The sequence below is a fragment of the Microtus oregoni genome, unplaced genomic scaffold (assembly GCF_018167655.1).
Source record: "Microtus oregoni isolate MIOR12 unplaced genomic scaffold, Mior012 000020F_ref0000438, whole genome shotgun sequence".
In the NCBI taxonomy this organism is placed as follows: Eukaryota; Metazoa; Chordata; class Mammalia; order Rodentia; family Cricetidae; genus Microtus; species Microtus oregoni.
The window spans coordinates 39198927-39219121 of record NW_024543079.1 but is presented as its reverse complement, the minus strand read 5'-3'; the positions used below and the strand labels follow the sequence as shown (position 1 = coordinate 39219121).

General features: G+C 45.0%; 1 protein-coding gene across 1 annotated transcript in view; it reads left to right on the top strand.

Moving 5' to 3' along the window:
- Positions 1-20195, top strand: part of Acoxl (acyl-CoA oxidase like) — a 238241-nt gene that overhangs the window by 211436 nt on the left and 6610 nt on the right. Inside the window, exon 16 of the mRNA XM_041670171.1 lies at positions 5642-5743. Within this exon, the coding sequence (XP_041526105.1) occupies positions 5642-5743 (102 nt within the window). The remainder of the gene's footprint in view (positions 1-5641; positions 5744-20195) is intronic.

The window sequence follows — 20195 nt, the reverse complement described above, 5'->3', positions numbered from 1 at the left end:
AACTAGCCAAACTAGCCATGAACTCCGTCCCCACCTGCCACTGCTGGAGTGGACAGGTCGAGTTTGAACAATCAGATTAGGACCAGTTCCTTCAGATGGTCAAATAAAACGACACTAAAACTGATACACCCTGCCTTCCCTTTTGGGTTAAATAAGGTTAAGACTGCCTTGCCTGAGCTGGAGGGGACTGGATGGGAACTAGGCAGCTCACAGGTAGGCGTTGCTCCAGTCTGGTCCAATTCAAGCCACTCTCCGGTTATAGGGAATGCCCTGAGAATTCGCAAAGCTGGTATTTTCTTGCTAACACTGACAGAAATGCCTTAAACTGGGAGAGTGCACCTTCGCCCATCAATTTTCCAAGGCAGGGACGGGGATCCCAAGCGGCTGAAGGCTGAGGCCAGAGGCAGACCACTTCATCACAGTGAGAGAACTGGGTTGCTCCGGGGAAGCTGTTCTGTGCTCACGCTGCTCTTCCCGTGTGTTAATAAGCTTTGTTCATCTTCTCTGACACCATAGGCCAACTTGGTCCATTTGCTTCATCTCCCAGCTTATTATGCAGCTCGGGCTATGTATGTAGGCCACCGGCTTGTCATAAATTCCAGGCAGTTTCCCCTCCTCCCATTGTGGATCCCAGTGGGCCTACACTCCTGGGACCCACTCGAACTCCTTGGTCTCACAAATGCACATGGGCCCAGATAGAACACAGTGGGGCATTCTAAGATGCATGAGTTACAACTTTTTGATCATGTTGTGGTCAAGGAGTGAGACACATGACCAGATAATTATACCAGCAGGCAGATTGTGTAATGGAGGGGAAAAAACCCACACAGTTGTGAGAACCCAAGAGGGAAGAAGCCAAGGCTTGTATTCTGAGAACGTGGGCATTTCAGCTTGGAGTTTGCCATTTCAAAACAGAGGGCCCAGAGCATGAAATGGGATGCAGAAGCTATGTGATACTCATTCCGTCTGTGTTGTTGAGTGCAGGGCTGTGCTCTGAGAAGCCTTCCAGACCCAGACACACGCAGGTGCTAGAGGGAGAGGCCTGTGTCTGTGGCTAGCATAAGGGTTTTACTGTCAACTGCTTCTGTCAGAGGGAAGGTTCTACAAAGTGATGATGTAGTCTAGCCAGTGTTCAGATCGGTACCACACACAGGACATGTTCACTAGTATAAAGCACCGTGAAACACACGCAAGTGCATTGCACATGTAAGTGCATTGTTAAGCTTTTCAACAGCTGGTAGCACCACAGATGTGTTCACAGCAGTGCCACCCAAGCTGGTGAGTGACGCTTTGCTCTGTAGTGTCAGAATGTCTGCATCTCTGAGGGGAAGTTGTAGCATGAGTAATAAAAACACAGAGCCAGACATTGGGGTTCGACCTGAAAACCAGAAAAGCAAAGCAACCAAGCCATTAGAGAAGTCTTACCTCTACCAAGGCTGGGTAACTGCAGACTAAGCCTCTCTCTCTCCTTCCATTTTATATTCCCTTTAGTGCTGGGATTAAAGGTGTGTGACTCCCTGGTACTGGAATTAAAGGTGTGAGCCACCACCACCTGGATTTGTTTCTACACTGATCTTGGGTAGCCCAGGGTGGTCTTGAACTCACAGAGATCCATCTGCCTGTCTTTCAAATCCTGGGATTAAAGGTGTGAGCCACCACTGCCTGGCCTCTAGTGGCTTAGTTTGCCTTTCTGATCTTTAGACAAGTTTTGTTTATTAAAACATAAATAAAATGTCACTATAGGAAGTTTTCAAAGCACTACAGTTTTTTGTTTTGTTTTGAGACAGTGTCCTTATTCTATACTGGGTTGTCTTAGAACCTTTTTTTCTTGTAGACCAGGCTGGCTTCGAACTCACAGAGATTCACCTGCCTCTGCCTCCTGATTGCTGGAATTAAAGGTGTATGCCACCTCCACCTGGCCAACCTTTCTTAAAAATAGGATCCTACTATGGCGTTCTAATTCTTGTTTCCCTTTTCTAATGCCTCCCAGAAACCAATGATCTAGTCTCTGTCACTACAGTTTTCTTTTTTTTGAGAGTAAGTGGAACTCCACAATCTTTAAACTTTCTATATTTACATCTTTCTCTTGGCACAACAACTTGGTGGTTGGGCTGAGTCGTATTCTGTTGTATGGAGCTACCACAGTTTAGCTGTTCACCCACTGAGAGCTGTTTGGTTGCTATAAATATTCTTGTGTAGGCTGTTCTATGAACGTAGGCCGTTACTTCTCTAAGACAGCATTCCTCAGCTTTGGTGCCTCTTTTGGATCGTGAATGTCCCTCCCTACTTGTGTTAAAGGTTTAATGCCCACAATGACAAGGTAAGAAAAGAGGCCTGCTGAGAGGTTTTAGATCATCGTGAGCATGTTACAGTAACAGATAACTGGGATACTCACATTGTGTACATACTCAGCGTATCTGACCTCAGTATTTGGGGAGGGAAGTATCCCTGCCCTCTGCGAGATATTTGCTAGTATCCCCGGCCTCTACCACTAGACACTAATAGAATCCCTCAACGTTGATGAGCAAAATACCTAGAAATAGTCAAGGGCAAACCCCATACATGGCTGAGAGCCTCTCAGCCAAGGTAAGTGCGCTGGGGTAACCTGGGAGTTGTGAGAAGAAATAAAGCCTTTTAGCCCCGTGTGGATTTTGGTCGTGGTCTTTAATAGCAATGAAGACAGCAGGTGTCCCTGCTCTTCCATCTTCGGGAAGACGTTATATGCCCTTGGTGTTCTTTATTAGACAGAGGTGTGATTTGCCAACGAGACCATTGTGTATCATGATTGTGTTTTGAGAACTGAAATGATGGATTCAACTTCTTTTGTCTTTGTAAGACTGTCCTAGTCAGGTATTCCATCTTATGTGATTCCCCACAATACACAGCATTCTATACATTGCTCTGTCTTCTAAAGCAAAGTCGTTACAGTTCTGTTCAGGTTCCCTGGAGCTTTAAAACTCTGCTTCTCTAGAGTAAGGTTTCCCCAGAGAAAGTGTTACAGTTCTCTTCCACTCCTATCTGTTCCTGCAAAAGGAGGTTATTACCCAATTATTATTCAAGAGATTTACTGGTAGGGAAGAATCCAAGAACATGGCCACCTCCATGGTGAGGCAGCGGCAAACTGAAAAGGGTGCAGAGCTTATGAAGGGCTTCTTAGGGATGGAGTTTTTCCAGGGAGAGGATTTTCAGGGTGGGAATTGGTCAGATTTCAATTCCTGAGTTTGGACAAGCTCAGAGACTGGCTGGATTCTCTGCTTAGGGATTGGTTGGTTTTCTGCTCAGGGGTTGGTTGGTTTTCCTAAAGAAGAGAACAGCAGACACAGTCGGTAAACTCCTTGTAGTCTGGTAGTATGGAATTACACCTGGCTTGTTTTGGCGTGAATTGGTAGGACTGGATGAGAGGCTGATGATCACAGTTAAAGCTGGGACGTGTGATGAATGTGTGGTCTTCTCTCCAGTTCTTCTCCCCAGGAAGTTGACCCATTTTAGCTTCTTTCCTGTTGCTGTCACAAAACACCCCAAGTGGATACTTTATGAATAATAGCAATTTTTTTGACTCACGGCTGTGCTGGAGGCTGAAAAGTCTAAGAGCATGGAACATCCATCTGCTCAGCGTTGGTGAGGGGCTTCTTGCTGCATCCTAATATGGCCCAGACCATCACGGGACAAAGATTCTTTTTCTATAAAAGCTGCCACGTTGCTCTCAATCCCCAGGACCTCATGTCACCCTTGTGAAGGCTCCACCTTTAAGTGCCATTCACATGTGAACTTGAGGATTATGTCTCCAATAGGGGAATTTGTAGTGGCATTTCTTTTGTATTGTAATAAATAAAGCTTACCTGGAGATCAGAGAGTAAAATGGCCACACTAGTCAGTCTTACAGTCCAGGCTGTGATAACACACACCTTTAATCCCAGTAGCCACACTAGTTTGCCATAGAAACCAGTGCTACATGCCTTTAATCCCAGTGGTGCACACCTTTAATCCCAGTGGTGCACACCTTTAATCCCAGTGGTGCACACCTTTAATCCCAGTGGTGCACACCTTTAATCCCAGTGGTGCACACCTTTAATCCCAGTGCTAGAGAGGGTTATAAAATGGTAGTAGACAGCTCACAGTCATAGTCTCATTCTGAGATTCCTGGAGGCAGGATCGCCATTTCAGACTGAGGTCAAGGTAAGAGCCAGTGGCTGACTGTTTTGCTTTTTGGATCTTCTTAATTTCTTTGAGTTTTTATTAATTGTACTTCAGGGACTTCTGGGAAACGTGTTCAGATCATGGCAGAATCCTTGCCCTCTCTGTTTTGTTGGGTTTCCCTGTCTCCTTCTTACCTCCCCAAGGGGGAGTGACCTGCACGGGGTCCAGGACCCTTCTGCAGTAGCCCTGTTTGCTCCGCTCTCTCAAACTACAGTAGCTGCCTTTGCGTTCGACTCCCCACCTGACTCTAGCCAGAGTTGCCAGCTCTAAGAAGCCCACTGTCCCTTGTGCTTTTCCCACATCTTTCCCACACATATATTGTGTGTGTGCACATGTATGTACACTTGTGTGTGCATCCATGTATAAAGGTACACTCATCCATTCATGTGCATATGGCATGCAGAGGTCAACAGTGGGCATCTTCTTTGATTGGTCCCCTCCTTTCTTTTTGAGACAGGGTCTTTCACTAGACTGGCTGGCCAGTGAACCCCCTGCCTCCACTTCCCAGGTCTGGGATTATAGGCATTCTCCACCGAACTCAGGGTTTTTTTTAAAAGTGGGTGGTGGGGATCCAAACTGAACTCTGTACCCTGTAACTGATCTGTGACCTCAGCCAAAAACCATCCTCACAAAAGTCATTGTCTTTCAGAGATATGAAGGCGAGGTGTGTTCGTGAATGAAGTGGTAGGGCTGGGTTTAGTGCGACAATACCACAGAGGGGACCTGAGTGGGAGGTGAGGTGACAAGAAGGCCAGAGGTCTGATCACTGAAGCTGGGCGGAGACACGAAGGCCTTTGCACACTGCTCTCCCACTTGCTGTGTGACTTCAGATTATGGAATATTAAATGGCGAATGGATGAGTAGCTAAGTGAAAAGTCACTCTGCCTCTGGGAAACTGGTTGATTTTTGCTTGGTTGCTGCCTGTGATGTCATTCAGGCTGCTCAGTTTCAGAATTGTAACATAAAAAACATACTGAGGAGAGATGTAAATGAGGAATGCTATTTTTGTGAAAGTCAATCAAATGTTGCCCAGTGGAAAATAGCAAGATGACATTGCTGTGTATTTTTCATGAATGAGAAGGGAAGCAAACAGAACTACATATGGATTTCAAAATTGCTTCTGAATGGACTTCTAAGTCACCTGGGTGTGGAGGATACAGGGAAGTTACGTGTGAACCAAGGCTGACTGTGTGTTAATATTTCTTGAATGGGATTGATACAGGAGACCTCACTAAACTGTCTATTATTTTAGAATTGCTTTCAAGGTTTCTGGAAGGTTAAAAAAAAATAAAACATATACTTTGTATCCAAAGCATGGCCATTTTAATTAAGAAAAGACTTTCTGACTTTAGGAAATGTGATGTATGTGATGTAATGTTATCTCTAACTCCTTACAGCCCCTGTTTTTCTAACAGTTGCTTCTTTCTTGTCTCTCATTCTTCAGTTTTGTCTGTTGTATGGGACGAAGCTGGTGTTCCAGGAGCGGGGCTGGTACTTAGAACATAAGTACCTGACTCCCAAGGCCAGCATGAGGATCAGGGCTCAGGTAAGAGTTGCCAGTGCAGAAGCAGTACTTCGTGCACCAACTTTTGGCTCTTTGCTTAGAAAACAGCCCTGCAGTTTCCAAGCACTGACTCTTGGCCTCTGACCTTTGTGATCCATAGTCTCTAATCATTCTATTAAGCGACAAGGACTGACTCGCTGTGCATGAACTTCCTGATATGGAGGGTAGAGACAGAAACGTATTTTCCTTGTCTTAAGGGTGTGTGGAAGGGGGGTGATATTAGCAATTTTTCTACTCCTTCCAAAGTATAGTGACTCATTCTTCATATTCGGAATATCCCATGGTATTTTGATGTCACCAGCAACAATGAAAGTGAAGAACTACTTAGCACCTTAACATAAGGTAGGGCCATTAACTCATCCCAAAACACTGCTCTAAGGATAGGGAGCACAGCCAGCAGCAGCAGCAGTGAAGCCGGCTCCTAGCACATCTCCTCTGAGAAGCACAAAGAGGTAGACGGCTCAGACCAAGCAGTATCCAGAGGGGCTTGTTATAGTGAGAGTCCCAAACTTTTAAAAACGCTAACAGTGTGGTTAATATGCCCAGTGACACTCCACTGGAGAAATTGATTTTCCCTTTGCCTGCAGTTACCAATTGCAAATAGTGTCTTGGTTAGGAGTGGGATTACTTCCTCTTCTCAGTGCTGGGACCCCATCTGGCTTGAACCTGTGTGGGTCTTATGCATGGGACCACAGTCCCCATGAGTTCATCCGTTTTGTTGTGTCCTTAAGGGTGAAGTTCCTTAGAGTTACCCATCACTTCTGACTCCTGCAGTCTTTCTAGCTCCTCTTCCACACAGATCCCTGGGCCTCAAGGGCAATAGTTTGATAAAGACATCCCACACAGGGCCGAGTGTTCCAAGTGTCTCATTCTCCACACATTGTCATGTTGTGGGTCTCTATGATGGATCTCCTAAGGAAAGGGAAATGTTATGGAGAGACAGAGGGGAAACCAGAATAGGAGGATTAAGTTGGGAGGGAGATGGGAGAGTAAATTTGGGGAGCCTGGGAAGGGACAACTAACAAACACCAAAGACCATTTGAAAAATGCTCTGGAAACCTACTGCTGTAGAGGTTTTCTAAAGTAGATACATATAGAAAAGACTTTAAAAGGAATCACCATATAATGGGGACAATGTCCCAACTAGACTTACTATGCCACCAAGGAGAATCTTGTGCCAGGAAAGGGTTACGTCTTGTTGGGTTGTTGGCCAAAGGGATCCCATGGAACCCCAAACATCCCAAGATATTGCCAAAGCTTTAGATTGTACTTCACAATCTAAATATGTCTGTGTGCTGTGTGTACAATGCCCTCAGTGACCATAAAATGGCATTGGATCCCTTGGAGCTGGAGTTTCAGACAGTTATGTGGGTGCCGGGAATTGTACACATGTCCTCTGGAGGAGAAGCCAATGCCTTAATAGCCAAGCCATCTCCCCAGTGCCTCTGACACAGAAGCTCTGAGGGCTTGCTTGAATGGTAAAGAGTAATGAACAGAGGGCAGCTGTCTTTGGTGGGGACATCTCACAAAGACAGTGCTCGCTTTGGGATAAGCAAGGAAACCATGTTTTGTTGTTGTTATTGTTGTTGTTGTTTGTTGTTTCTTTTGTGAGACAGAGTTCTTCTGTGAAGCTCTGGCTGTCCTGAACATGCTCTGGAGATCAGGCTGGCCTCATACTCAGAGTTTGCCTGCCTCCACCTCCTGAGCGCTGGGATTAAAGGTGTGTGCCACCACCGCCTGGCTAAGGAATCCACTTTTTAATTTAAAAAATATTACACAGAGAGGAGAAGCTAAAAATATAGAAAGAGCCAGAGAAACAGGATACTACTTAATAGTGTCTTCTAGACAGGACAGGAAAGATGCATCCATGAAACTCAGAAGTGGGTCACCTGAAAAAGACCTGAATAATGACAACAGTTGGCATGCCAAAGCTGATAGAAATCTCACCAGGCCCCACCACTAGATGAAGAGGTATAGGCAATTTGACTGCTATCAGAATGAGAATCAGCTTTCTCCAGAGACAAGCCATGATCGGTTAATTAATCCATAGTAATTACTCTTAAATATATGTATGTAGAAGCAACTCTAAATCTCGGTATATGGTTTACATATACTTGAGTGAATATATGTAAGTAACATTAATAATTAAAGAAGAAGTCATGAATTTGTGAGGGAGTAGGGAACCATGAGAAGAGTTAGAGTGGGGAGAGAGGGGGTTAAATGATAAAAATACAGTACTTATGAAGTTCTCTAAAAAAATTTAATTAAAAAATTATATAAGGGAATATTTGAATCTATGCCACCAGTAATGTAGAATTAAAAGAAAAGCAAATTATGGCAGAGAAAAGTTGAGTTTATGTAAGACACAAAAGTGTTTTTGTATTCCTGTAGTATGGCATGATTTCCACACTTGTCAACCGTGGGACCCTCAGAGCATCCTGGGAGATGAGCAGGAAGGAGCCAGCCTCCTCAGAACTAGCTTTCTCTGGAAGGCCAAATGGGGTTGCTCAAAGGCCTCCTCGTCAGATATCTAGCCTGCCAACTTGGAGCATGCAAGTGTTCTCCAAGGGGAGGAATAGGGAAGCTGGCCTGTCTCTGTCATCTCCTACCTCCGCTGTACCACTTTACAGGAACCTCAAGTCATCCATGAAATCTTGAGCTTTTGTTTGCCAGTAAGTTTAGGGTCCTCAGTGAGTTGAAGATGCCCAGCAGGAGAGTTCTGACAAATCCATGAGATGGACAGACTGGGGTTCTCTGTGTTCTGGAAAGTGTCCTAGGTGTTTTCCCCGGCTCCTCAGATGTGTTTTTCTTTTGAGCTAACCCATCCCCTTCCCCTGGCTTTTATCCGAGGTGTTAGAATGTTTATCTGAACAGGTCCCTTCTTCCTTTGTCATGTACCTGTGGCACATTTTAGTCTCTACTCCACAAATATGTTTAACATTGTTCTTTATTTCTCTACACATTAAAGCACTGTGGTTTATAGCCTTTAGGAAGCAATTTCAAGTTCTTCAGTCTTTAAGCTTTTATTTCCTTTCCCGACCATGTCAGTTGTGTGGTGAGTTACCTTCTGGTGTGTACTGTTCTGCATTTTGGAGTAATGTAAACGTTTTATGATTTATGAGAAGTCAGTTGAGGCTACTTCACCTTCCAAGACACTCTGAAGAGACAAAAAGGAGGCCAGCCTTAAATTCAAGCCTTGCTTGAGGTTTTTTCAAAAGAGTCATAAAATTCAGGGAGGAATTATTTCACCTGTTTGTTCCCTGGCATCGCTGTTTTCTGTGGCAAGGGTCTCCTGTGGAGATCTTTACCTAGTATTGTCTCTGGTGTTTTACTATCATGACTTTGTCCCTCCTCAGTCACTGCCTTTCTGTCAAAATGAAAGTTCAGATCTGCTGGAAACGATAAATGGCTTTAGAGAAAATGCAATTCCTTTTTTATTCCTTTAAATTCCCTTTTTTCTTATTGCTTTTATTGTTTTATCAACTCATTGATGCTTTGACTTTGTTTACCGTAATTTCCCCAAATACTTTGATTATATTCAGCGGAAAAGTTGGTGTGGGAAAGCAGCGTCTGCTCTCAGAAACAGCTAGTCTCTCTGATGGCACTCCTCACAATCCTTCAACCCTGCCAGTGGTTTTCGCTTTTCCTCACTCACTGATGAGGAAACTGGTGCTCAGAGTGAAAAAGTAGTCATCCCAAAGTCAGAGAAAACTGTCCCTTCCCAACTCCAAGCCTTTACTAGTGTGCTTGCTAGAAAATGGCGCCAGCAAGAACCAGCAAGCATGCCTGAAGTTCATTCCTGGCTCCTAACCACGTGTTGATAAAAGGAGCAGAAGGTCTTGGAAAATGGCTAATTCTAGGGCCAGACAAAAAAGTCAAAACACCCCGGGGCTGGAGAGATTGCTCAGTCGGGAAGAGGAGTCTCACAAAGACCTGCAACTCTGGTTCCAGAGGAAGCTGATGCCCTCTTATGGCCTTTTAGGACATGGCTCTCAGTGTGCAAATACCCACACACAACTACACTCACATACACATCATTAAAAATAAATCTGTCTTAAAACAAAGAGTATGCAGAAGGTAAACCTGACAGATTTTCCTGTGAGGAAGTGAGTAATGTTACCCTTACCAATCGCAGAATGCGTTCATAGCGTGTGTCTCTACTGCCACATGCTAAGAAAGCACTTCTTCTCCCACCCCCCAAAACCCCTAACTCTAACCACAAGAAAACACAACAGCAGGCGAAGCCAAAGTGAAAGGTGGTCTACACAACGTGACCAGTGTGCCTCCAAATGGGGAGTGAATCAAAGACGAGGAAATTCGGAAACTGGCTTGGAGACCAATCAGACATAAGACCGCCATGTATGAATGAGGCCCGAACGCTGGGCAGAAAAGGACTTCAGCAGAAGAAACGGTAGAGTGAAGGACAACTGTAGGTTAGTTAATAGCCGTGCTCAAGTGTTGCTCTGAAGTTTTCACAATGGGCTAGAGCCATGTAAGACACTAGCGTTAGATGAGCCATGTAAAGGACGTAAGAGAACTCTCCGGATTGTCTTTGGCATGTTCCTAGAAATATAAACAGCATTCCGAATTAGAAAGCTGACCAAGATGACAACAAGGCATGGGTCAGAGGAGTGAGCCTGGACTCGTTCCAGACGCTGAGGCCTCCCAGAACACCCAGGCGTTACAGCGAGCTATGGTCTGTTGAGAACTAGAAACGTGCATGTTTGTACTAAAAGATCGTTTCATTCGTTCTCACAAAGACCTTCAAGGTATGGAAGGCTGATGGAATCCCTACTCAGTAAGTGAGTAAAAGTGACAAATAGAAGTTCAAAACCCATCCCAGATTCTATCTCCACACCCAGCGCTAAGGACATGACTCAGTCGGTACTTGCCATGAGTTCATATCATGTAAAAAGCTGGGCATGGTGGCACTAGATATCCACGTTTGTCGTGCTGGAGGAGGGGTAGAGGTGGGGGAAACCCTGGAGCTTGCTAGCCAGCCAGTCTAGCTGGTCAGAGAACTGAGAGAGAGAGAGAGACCCTGTAGCAAAAATAGTGTGGGGAGCAATTGAGAAAGCTAGTCGGTGGCAGTGGCCTCCCCGCGTGTGCACAGAAGTACTTGTGGTTTGGAGGAGGTAAAGTATTTGTTATGCATACACTGAACCATCTTTGCAGTCCCAAACTTCATTGACTAAAAACATGAAATTCTAATCTTAGCTCCTGAAATCAGCAAATTAGCATACGTATGCACTTTTTAGTTTAGCCCCAAGTCTCTCAGCTCATGTCATCCTTTGAGGTAGACGGGTGGTGAATCTCACTGTGCCCTCTGACCTGGGCACAGCCACCCTGCCCTGTCGGTTCTACCAGCTCTGCCACTGTGAGCCTCCCTCGAGGACGTACAGAGAAGAACCAAGCACAAGCGGCCATGTGGTCGGATCCCACTGCAAAATCAATGCCCAAGGGAGCTTTCCAGTTGGGGTGAGTGAACCTCAGCCTCGCTGTGCGCTGCAGATAAAAGGAGGAGCCTCCTCGGTGTGGTGGAGGCAACTCTGAGCCAAGTGCTGCCTAGGGTTCTGTTTCCTAGAACTGGAAACACGGATGTCAATGAGTCACGGGCAATGAAGGATTTGCCAGGCATCCAGGGAGGCTTGGGAAACCCAGGCCCAGCAAAAGGAGGGTTAAATCTCTACCTCTCAGAGGGAAATCACCCATGAGAGTCAAACACTGAAAACTCATTCATGAAACAAGAAAAGAAATATCAGCTAGAACTATGTCCAAGAAATTTTGACACTTCCACCCCTCCAGTCAAGTTCATTTCACTGCCTTGTCCAAATGTTCTCTTTTGAGGCATGACACGTTTGCTGGAGCTAAGCCCACCTGCGTCTTTCTCCCATGACTCGTAGCCTGTTTTTTTTTTTTTTTTTTTTTTTTGATGCAGCCACAGATGTGTCCAGCAGAGCCCAGGTCTTGCTTTGCTTCACTTGTAAGAGGAAGCAGAACAGACCAGGCTGCCTGGCAGGAAGAGATGATTCATTCTCTCCCAGAGTGGATGAGAGCTGCCAGGAGTTTGCTGATGGTGTGTGATCTGGGCTCTTGGCTGTGTCTACTCCTACTAGGGTGACCCCTAGGGCTAGAGTTTCAGTTTCAGTTCAGTCAATCAAAGAGTTGAATTGCTGAGGAGGAGAAGCATTCAAGGCTGGTGATGGAGGGCCTCCCATCAGTTCCCAGTACTGCTGACCCAGGGATTTATTCTTAGATATGGCTTGGAGTGAGAATGTGCAAAAGTGTGGCCTACCCCACGTCCCGAAAGCAAAGATCCCTGGGCTACTATTTGTGATACCAGCTCTTCTCAATCTTAGCTTCCAGGAGAATGCATGCCCCATGCTTGGGCAGTCACAAGGCTCAGGAAGGGCTTGTGGATCCTTCACTTGTTACAGATGCCTCCTTGGCCCTGTCCCATGCTCCATGGGGCGTTTTTTCTGAAGAGCACTTAGATTCCCATCCCTTTTTCCTTTGGCCCAAGCCACCTGGATGGAGGCCGCTCAGCAGATGTTCAGATGGGCAGATCCAATGCCGTGTGAGCTGAGGTTTCCGGCAGTGGATGTTGAAAATATCCACAGGAGTTGGAAACTGAGGCAGGGCTCCTTGACCCACGGCTTTCGTTTTCTTTATAAAAAGTATGAGAAAAGTTCCCTGCTCTCCGCCAGTTTAAGCTCGTCTGATGTGCTTCTGGCAAGGGCTGAGATAGAGAAATGCTGCTGGGATCTCCCCATCAAAGGGGAAAGGTACCGAGACTGAGAATCCAGTTGGAGTTGAAAGACTAGCTAGAATGGGGCTGAACTCACAGTCGCTTCAGTAGGACCCCTGGTGCCCCTCCAGGGGACATCAGAGAACAACTAGAGCGTCTGTCCTAGGACCAAAGACCTTAAAACAGAGATATGTGAAGACTATTAGTGCTGTAGATCATTGCTAAGGTCAGGGGGTCGCTCCTTCTCCCTTCCCCTCCTGACCCCTGTGTGCACCTCAGTGGCATGAAACACAAGCTTGACCTGATAAATGGAGTCATTCAGCAGAGGTTAAGAAAATACGAATGAGGTTTGGTTTCTTCGGTTTAACCAGTAACAGGAGATCGCGAGGTCATAACCCGCCCCCCAGCCCTGATTTTCACCTGGCAGCCACCTGGACAGACACGGTGCCCACAGTAGAGCTTTGTGCATCTGGGAAACAAACCAGGATCATTCTGTTTCCTTCGTTCAAGAGCAGAGGGCTGTAACTGCAGCAGAGGCAAGTTGTCTTATAGGTCTCCAGTCTCTGGGTTCCGGCAGGGGTATCACCCTAAGTGCCTCAGGGAGATCCTCAGTGTGCTGAGCAGTTGGGGCACTCTTCTCCATCAGGGTTCACCCCTTCACCAAGGGTTCACAAACTTCTGATGGTTGGAATTTGTACCTAAGAGTGACTGTGTTATACCAAAAAGACCCCACCAGATGGATCCCACCAGACCCCAGTCACAACTTTGGACAATGATTTTATTATGAGTCCTGTAAACCATAATGGATTTTACTTGCAACAGAAGCAAATAATCCCCAGTGTGTCAATTTCGATGTAAGTTAACACACTTATAATAGCAAATATGTTTATGGTTGCTTTTCATTTTCTGAAGGTAAGTCACCTGTTCCCATCAATTATTACTTTCAAGATTTCTTCATTTATTTTTATGGACATATATGTGTGTGTGCCTGCATGGGTTTATGTGTGCCATGTTCATCCTATACCTAATGAGGCCAGTAGAGGGCGATGGACCCTACAGAACTGGAGTAGTTCGCTTCCAGATGTGAATGCTGGGAACAAAACCCAGATCTTCTGAAAAAAAAAATGCTTTTAACCACTGGACCCTCTCTCCAGTGCCTGTTCCCACCTGCTCTTTCATCTTAGAGAAAAAGCATTGCTGTGTGGAGTTTAGAGTTTCTCCTTCCCTGGGAAACTCAGAGTTCTTGGGACTTAGCAACCAGGCAAGTATAGCATGGAGGAGTGACAGAAAGGAAGAGGACTGGCCTGTGGGAGCTGGTACCCTGGGGAACTGGGGCTTTTGCTTCTCCTTTCCTGGGCAGCTAGCTGCTGAGATCACAGCCGTCGGCTCACATCAAGGCCATAGGCACTCATTCCGTTAAGCTAGTGGGTTGCTGCTGAGCAAATGCTAGAAAAATGTCAGGTGTGAGCGTAGGAGATTTTTGGGAAATCTTTTGGGAAGCAGATATTCTATTCCTTAACCTGTGTGATAGGTAAGTGTGCTCATTCTGGGATAATTTTACAAGCTTCTGAGCTTAGAGCTCATTGTACGCATTTTACACCAACTAAAATCATTAGAAGTCAAAGGAGGAGGCTTCTGGGTCATGTATAAAATTCTCTTGTTAGAATCTAACTTGATGTTTATTCTGTGATTTCTTTGGTTTTCTTCCTTAATTAAATGTTTCCTTTTGGGGAATTACAAGTTCATGTGTAGCTCTTAAGAATAATGCACAGTAGTTTTGCAATTTTTCACCTAGTTTCCCTTTTTGGTAAAATCTTGTAAAGCTTTAGAACATCCCATGCAGGATTTGGATGCAGTTGCCTTGACAAAGAGAGAATGCAGTGTGCTTCCATCGCCGCCACAGGAATCCCTCTTGGGGCTCTTTCATGGTGATACTTTCTTCATTTTTCTCTCTCTTTTATCCCAGGTCACATGCACCAATCTGTTCTTCACTCGCATAATAACCATTTCAGTGCTGGGTCGCATAACATACACACTTTAGAATCAGTTTTCCCCTTCTGCATAATTTTCTGGAGATCCATCTAGGCTGCTCCGTGTATCAAGAGCCTGGTTTATAATTACTGTGGCTTTATGACAGTTTGAATAACCGGTCACTCACTGAAGGATTTGTGAACTGTCTTTAGTTTTTAACAGTTAGCACTAAAACCACTTTCAACAGCAGTGTACAGGATTTCGTGTGGATATAAATTTTAATTTCTCCAGAGTAAATGCCCCAGAACTCTTGCTGGATCATATAGTGGATATACGTTGGTGTGTTTAAGGACTTGCCAATTCCTGTCTAGAGCGGATGTGACGTGTTTGCACTCCCATGGTCACGTGTTAGTGATCCAGATACTCTGGTTTTCTTTGCTTGAGCACAGCATTTGGTTGCGTTGCCATTTTCTGTTTTCACTGCCCTGGGGGGTGCGCAGAGGTTGTTCCGTGTCCAAGCATGCTTGTACCTAATCAGTGAAGCATTTTTTATGTGTCTGCTTAATGATCTCCATTAATCCTCACCTCGATGTCGTCTCCGTGTTTACCTGGTTGTCTGCCATCCTCATTCAGCCTGACATTTTCCTGGTTCTGGGTACGATGAGGGACTTCTGATTGAGACCTGAATGTTCAAGGCTTTCTGTCACAGAAGATGCTGAATCTGCTTCAGTTTCTTTAGCACTGTGGTAGTGGAGAATTGGGAAGGGGGCGTGTCTCACCTATCACCGTGTAGTAGGGATAAAAATTCTGAGTTCTCTGCTCAGTCTCTGCTCAGAGACGTTCTGGTTAGCTTTTAACTGTCAACTCAAGACAGTGGTTCTCAACCTTCCTAAGGCTATGACCCTTTAATACAGTTCTTCAGGTTGTGGTGACTCCTGACTATAAAATTATTTTTGTTACTACTTCATAACTGTAATTTCGCTACTGTTATGAATCGCAATATAAATACCTGATATGTGGAATATCCGATATATGACCCCTGAGAAAGGCTCGTTTGACCCCCAAAGGGGTGGCCACACATATGTTGAGAACTGGTTTAGAGTCACCTAAGAAGGCAGTCTCAACTAAGGGATACTCCAGATTAGGTGGGCCTGGGGAATTGTCTCGTTAATTAATGCAGGAGGCCCCATCCCACTGTGGGTGACATCATCCCCTGGATTGCATAGGAAAGCCAGCAGAACAGCAGTGAGCTACCAAGCCAGCAGTGTTCTTCCAGCTTCTTCTTCGAGCTCCATCTTGGACCGATCCCTGCCCTAACTTCCCTCAATAAAGGACGGTTACCTGGAAGTGAAATCTAAATAAACCCTTTCCTCCCCTTGGCTGCTTTCGTTGGAATGTTTACTCGCAGTGACAGAAAGGGAACTGGAACAACATATAAAGGACAGGCATGCTATCCTATCCTCTTATTATTTCTAGGGGGTGTGAGGGGGGTTCAACTAGGCCTCACTGGTTCCTCCCTTGTGGGGGGAGACACGAATGCCAGGTCACGTGGTCCACGTAGCCTTGTCACTTTCCTGTTAACGCTAAGTTCTGAATCTAACCAGGCCTTCTCTGACAGCACCCTATGTGGGAGACAAAAGGGCCACTCCTTTGCCAGGAGGTAGAAGACCTGGCTCCCTGTGAGGAACTCACTACAACCTATTGGGATAGAAAACTATCCCTGTGGCCCTCTGAGCCCTTGGGAGTGTGGACACAGCCTTTCCTGTGTTGTTTAGATGAGCTAGGACAACCAATGTAAAACTGTGTAGTGTGGCTGCCCTTTCTTGGTCCTTTGGCTAGAGAAAGCAGGCTTTTGTTGGGCTATTTGTCAACCTCTGCTGGTATCTCTAGCTTCTTCAGCTACAACGTGGATGTGTGAGTCAGAAAGAAAAGTGAGGAGATTACCAAGGTCACCCAAGAGCCCACAGTCCCTAGATGGTCTGTTTCGTTCTTCTCTCCGGTTGGTTATACTACAATATCTAGAGTGTCTACTGTGCTGAACGGTGGAATAGGGAATCTGTCGTCTCAGAATGAGCATTGACGACGATTTTTGGGCAGGAGAAAAGTAGGGTCAGGTGGGATGGGTTTTGTGCCTGTGCGCTGGGGCTGAGCCTCAGGTGTGCTAGAGGAGCCACGACCACGGAGCTGCAGCGTAGTTCAGTCAGGGTGCTTTCGGAGGACTCGCTGAGTCCGCGGGCCCTAGGTCAGGACTCTGGGAGCCCCTCGGCCTCCTGCTGAAGAGTCTTCCTACACTCTTCCACCCCTGACCTCATCACCCTTCATCTAATCTAGAGGATCCCATCCAGTCGTAGCTGGCCTGAGAACCGCACAGGCCAACTTCCAAGCGAGGGAGATTCCTCTGGAAAGAGCTGTCCTGCTATGGCAAAATGAAAGAAAAGAAAAGACATTGCATTTTACATTTAAAAATTATGTCATGGAGCAGCAATTAGAGTCAGTGGGTGAAGGCACTTGCCACCAAGCCTGATGACCGGAGTTCAGTCCCTTGGGGCCCACTTGATGGAAGGAGAAAATACACTACCAAACCACCAAAAGTTATTCTCTGACCTACATGGATGATATGGCATGTTACAACACACACAACTCCATAAATGTAAAAATTATTATTAGGTCTCCGTACTCTCTAGGTACCAAAAGGCACCCTGTATATATAGTGATAGAGATAGTAGATGCTACTTTTTATGTTTTACAAAAACCAAAGTTTGCTTCCCCTAAAATTGTTTTAATCTTTCTTTATCTTTTACTTAAATTTTTAAATTAAAAATTAAAATAAGCCAGGCAGCAGCGGCACGCGCCTTTAATCCCAGCACTCAAGAGGTAGAATCAAGCAGACCTCTGTGAGTTCAAGGCCAGCCTGGTCTACAGAGCGAGTTCTAGGACAGACTCCAAAGTTACACAGAAAAACACTATTTCAAGAAACCAAACAACACCAACAAAATTAAGATAAAAAAAAAAATGGGGCTGATTTTGCTTACACCTAGATGTGTGAATTTTGGTACACTTTGGTGAGTTTTAGCAGAAGGCAGATCGTATAACACAAATGTTTATTGCAGAAAGTGCCCATTGCCTGAGAAGTGGGAGTCACCTTCCCATCCCTGCCTGCCCGTGTCCCCTGCAGCTCCCACTAAGTGTCTATAACTCAGGACAGAGCTTCCTAAGAATGGAGGCCCGCAGACTGACCCCTGCCCAGCATGTGTCTGAGATTCCCTAGTTCATTCCTTTTTTTATTCTGGATAGTGTTTCTTTATGGAGACTTCTCTGGCCTCTCCCTGCCTCTTCTCCCTCCCCAAGTCTCTTAGCTCTTAGAACTATGCTGTGTTGTGGCCTCTGGCAACTGGCCTTCACCTCCAGCTGACCTCAGGCTTGAATATTCACAGAGAATGCAAGTCTCAAGGTCACAACCTACACCAGACAAGTCTCAAGGTCACAGCCTGTGCTAGATGTGCTCACTCGTGGATATACTCCCTCTCTCTGTTAATACTCATTTTCCAGACCTCTGATGATGTTGAGCATCCTTTCAAGTGCTTTTTGGTCCTTTATGTCAATATTTGTGTGGAAATATCTAATTTTATCCTCCGCCCTCTTAAAAACTACATAATATTATGTAGTAGGAATTTGCTAGACACTGTAAACACAAAAACTTTTAATTTTCCCATCCCGTGGCCTGCTCACTTTCTCGATTGTATCTTTTGATAAGCATCAGGCTTTAGATTTGGCAAAATCTAAGTTGTCGGTTTTTAATTTTCTTACGAGTGCCCTTGTGTCTTTTCTGGAAACTTTTGCTAACTGAAGGCTGTAAGGAGGCACACCCATGCTTTCCTAGAAACTAAATGGTGTTTGCTTTTACAATGATGTCTACTTCCTATCTCAAATTAATTTCTGGGTATAGGATGATGTAGAGGTGGATTGATTTTCAGAAGGTTATCCAAGTGTCTAATCCCTACTTGTAAATAAACTTCTCTCTGTCCAGTGAAGTGCTTTGTCTTCTTCTGGGAGAATCAATTGAACATACACTTATGAGGTTGCTGGGGGTGGGGCTTCATATTCCATTCGTTGATTTTTCTATTTTCACTAATTTTGTCTTGGTGGTTATAATAAATCTTATATTGGTTGAATAATACAGACCTCCTATATATTGTATTCCTTTTCAAAATTGTTTTGGTTATCCTATGGATTCTTTTTTAATTTTTCTATACAGTTTAGAGTTGCCTGAACATTTCCTGCTTATCTTTGCATTGACTCTAATGTCCGTCTGGAAAGAGCTGATACTCCAACAGTCCGTGAACACGGTGTGCCACTCCATTCAGTCATTGTCACCAGGAGACCTTTTTAAATCAGTAATAGAAGTCTTGGCCATACTTCATTACATTTAGCCTTAATTCGTATGTTCTTAAAGTTATTAAATGGTATGTTTAATTGTACATATTCCAATTACATGCTCTAGGTGTAGTAATACACAACTATTCTTTTGTATTTGCTTGCACACCTAAGTCTCCTAAGTCCATATCCTACTTACAGCCCCTCTAAGTATTCAACTTTGGAGTGTGCATCTGTCATTATTATCAAGAAGGTTTGCATCCTGGAAGTTTTATCTTCATGGACACAAACGATTTTAATAGCAACTTGCAAGGGTTACTGATTCTAGTTAGGGTGTGAAAAACATTGAGAGAACTTTGTTCCCATGTGAAGAAGATACAGAATTGGGACAAAGCATAGCCATTCTGTGGGTTGGCACTGCGATTAAGAAAGAATGATGAGGAGCTGGAGAGGTGGCTCAGAGGTTAAGCTCACTGGCTGTTCTTTCAGAGGTCCCGAGTTCAATTCCCAGCAACTACATAGTGGCTCACAACCACCTGTAATGAGACCAGGAAGAATGATGAAACAACTTCCTAGAAAAATGAGGTCTTTGGGGATAAACCAGAAGCCCTGTACGCTTCAAACATGAGGTGAGAAGTTGTCTAGAACGTACACAGATAGCAGTGTGGGCTTATCCTGTGGGGGAGGCGCTAAAGGCTGAGCTAACATGGCTAGAATTGGGAAACCTGAAACATAGTAGCAGACACTGCTCCAGCAGTTCCGTGGTGCGGAATATCAGACTGGCGAGGGTGTAAGGCACAGAAAGGTCTGCAGAGGTTGCAGATACTACCACATTCTAGTCAGGAGACTTAAGCACCCATAGGTTTTGGTATCTGCAAGAATGTATCCTAGTCTCAGAAACACTCCCTGAAGCTGCCAAAGGGATGTATTTAGTTCTGGCGGCTTGTGAGGCTTCTGCCCTTGAAGAAATGTTTGCGACTGAAAAATCACTCCCTCTTGGGTATGTACCTTATCAGGCTAAACCATCAGTTGATTAAAATACCATATTCTTTGGTATTAAAAGGTGTGAAACTAATGCTGCAGCTCTATGATAACCACCTAATTGAATATTCTTTCTCGTTTTGTGTAAATGCCTTTGTCTGTTAAAAATGCTACCAAGCACAGCCCTGTGGTTACTTTAATTCCATTGCCAATACTTTCATATGGTTTCCTGTATTCTGAAGAGAAAGCGATGCGCACTTCTTTAGAAACTTGTCCTCTTATGAATCAGCAGCAGCTTGAATCAATGTCAGACGCTTTATTAAGTGGTTAAAGTTGGTGCCTCTGTGTCAGCGCTTTTGT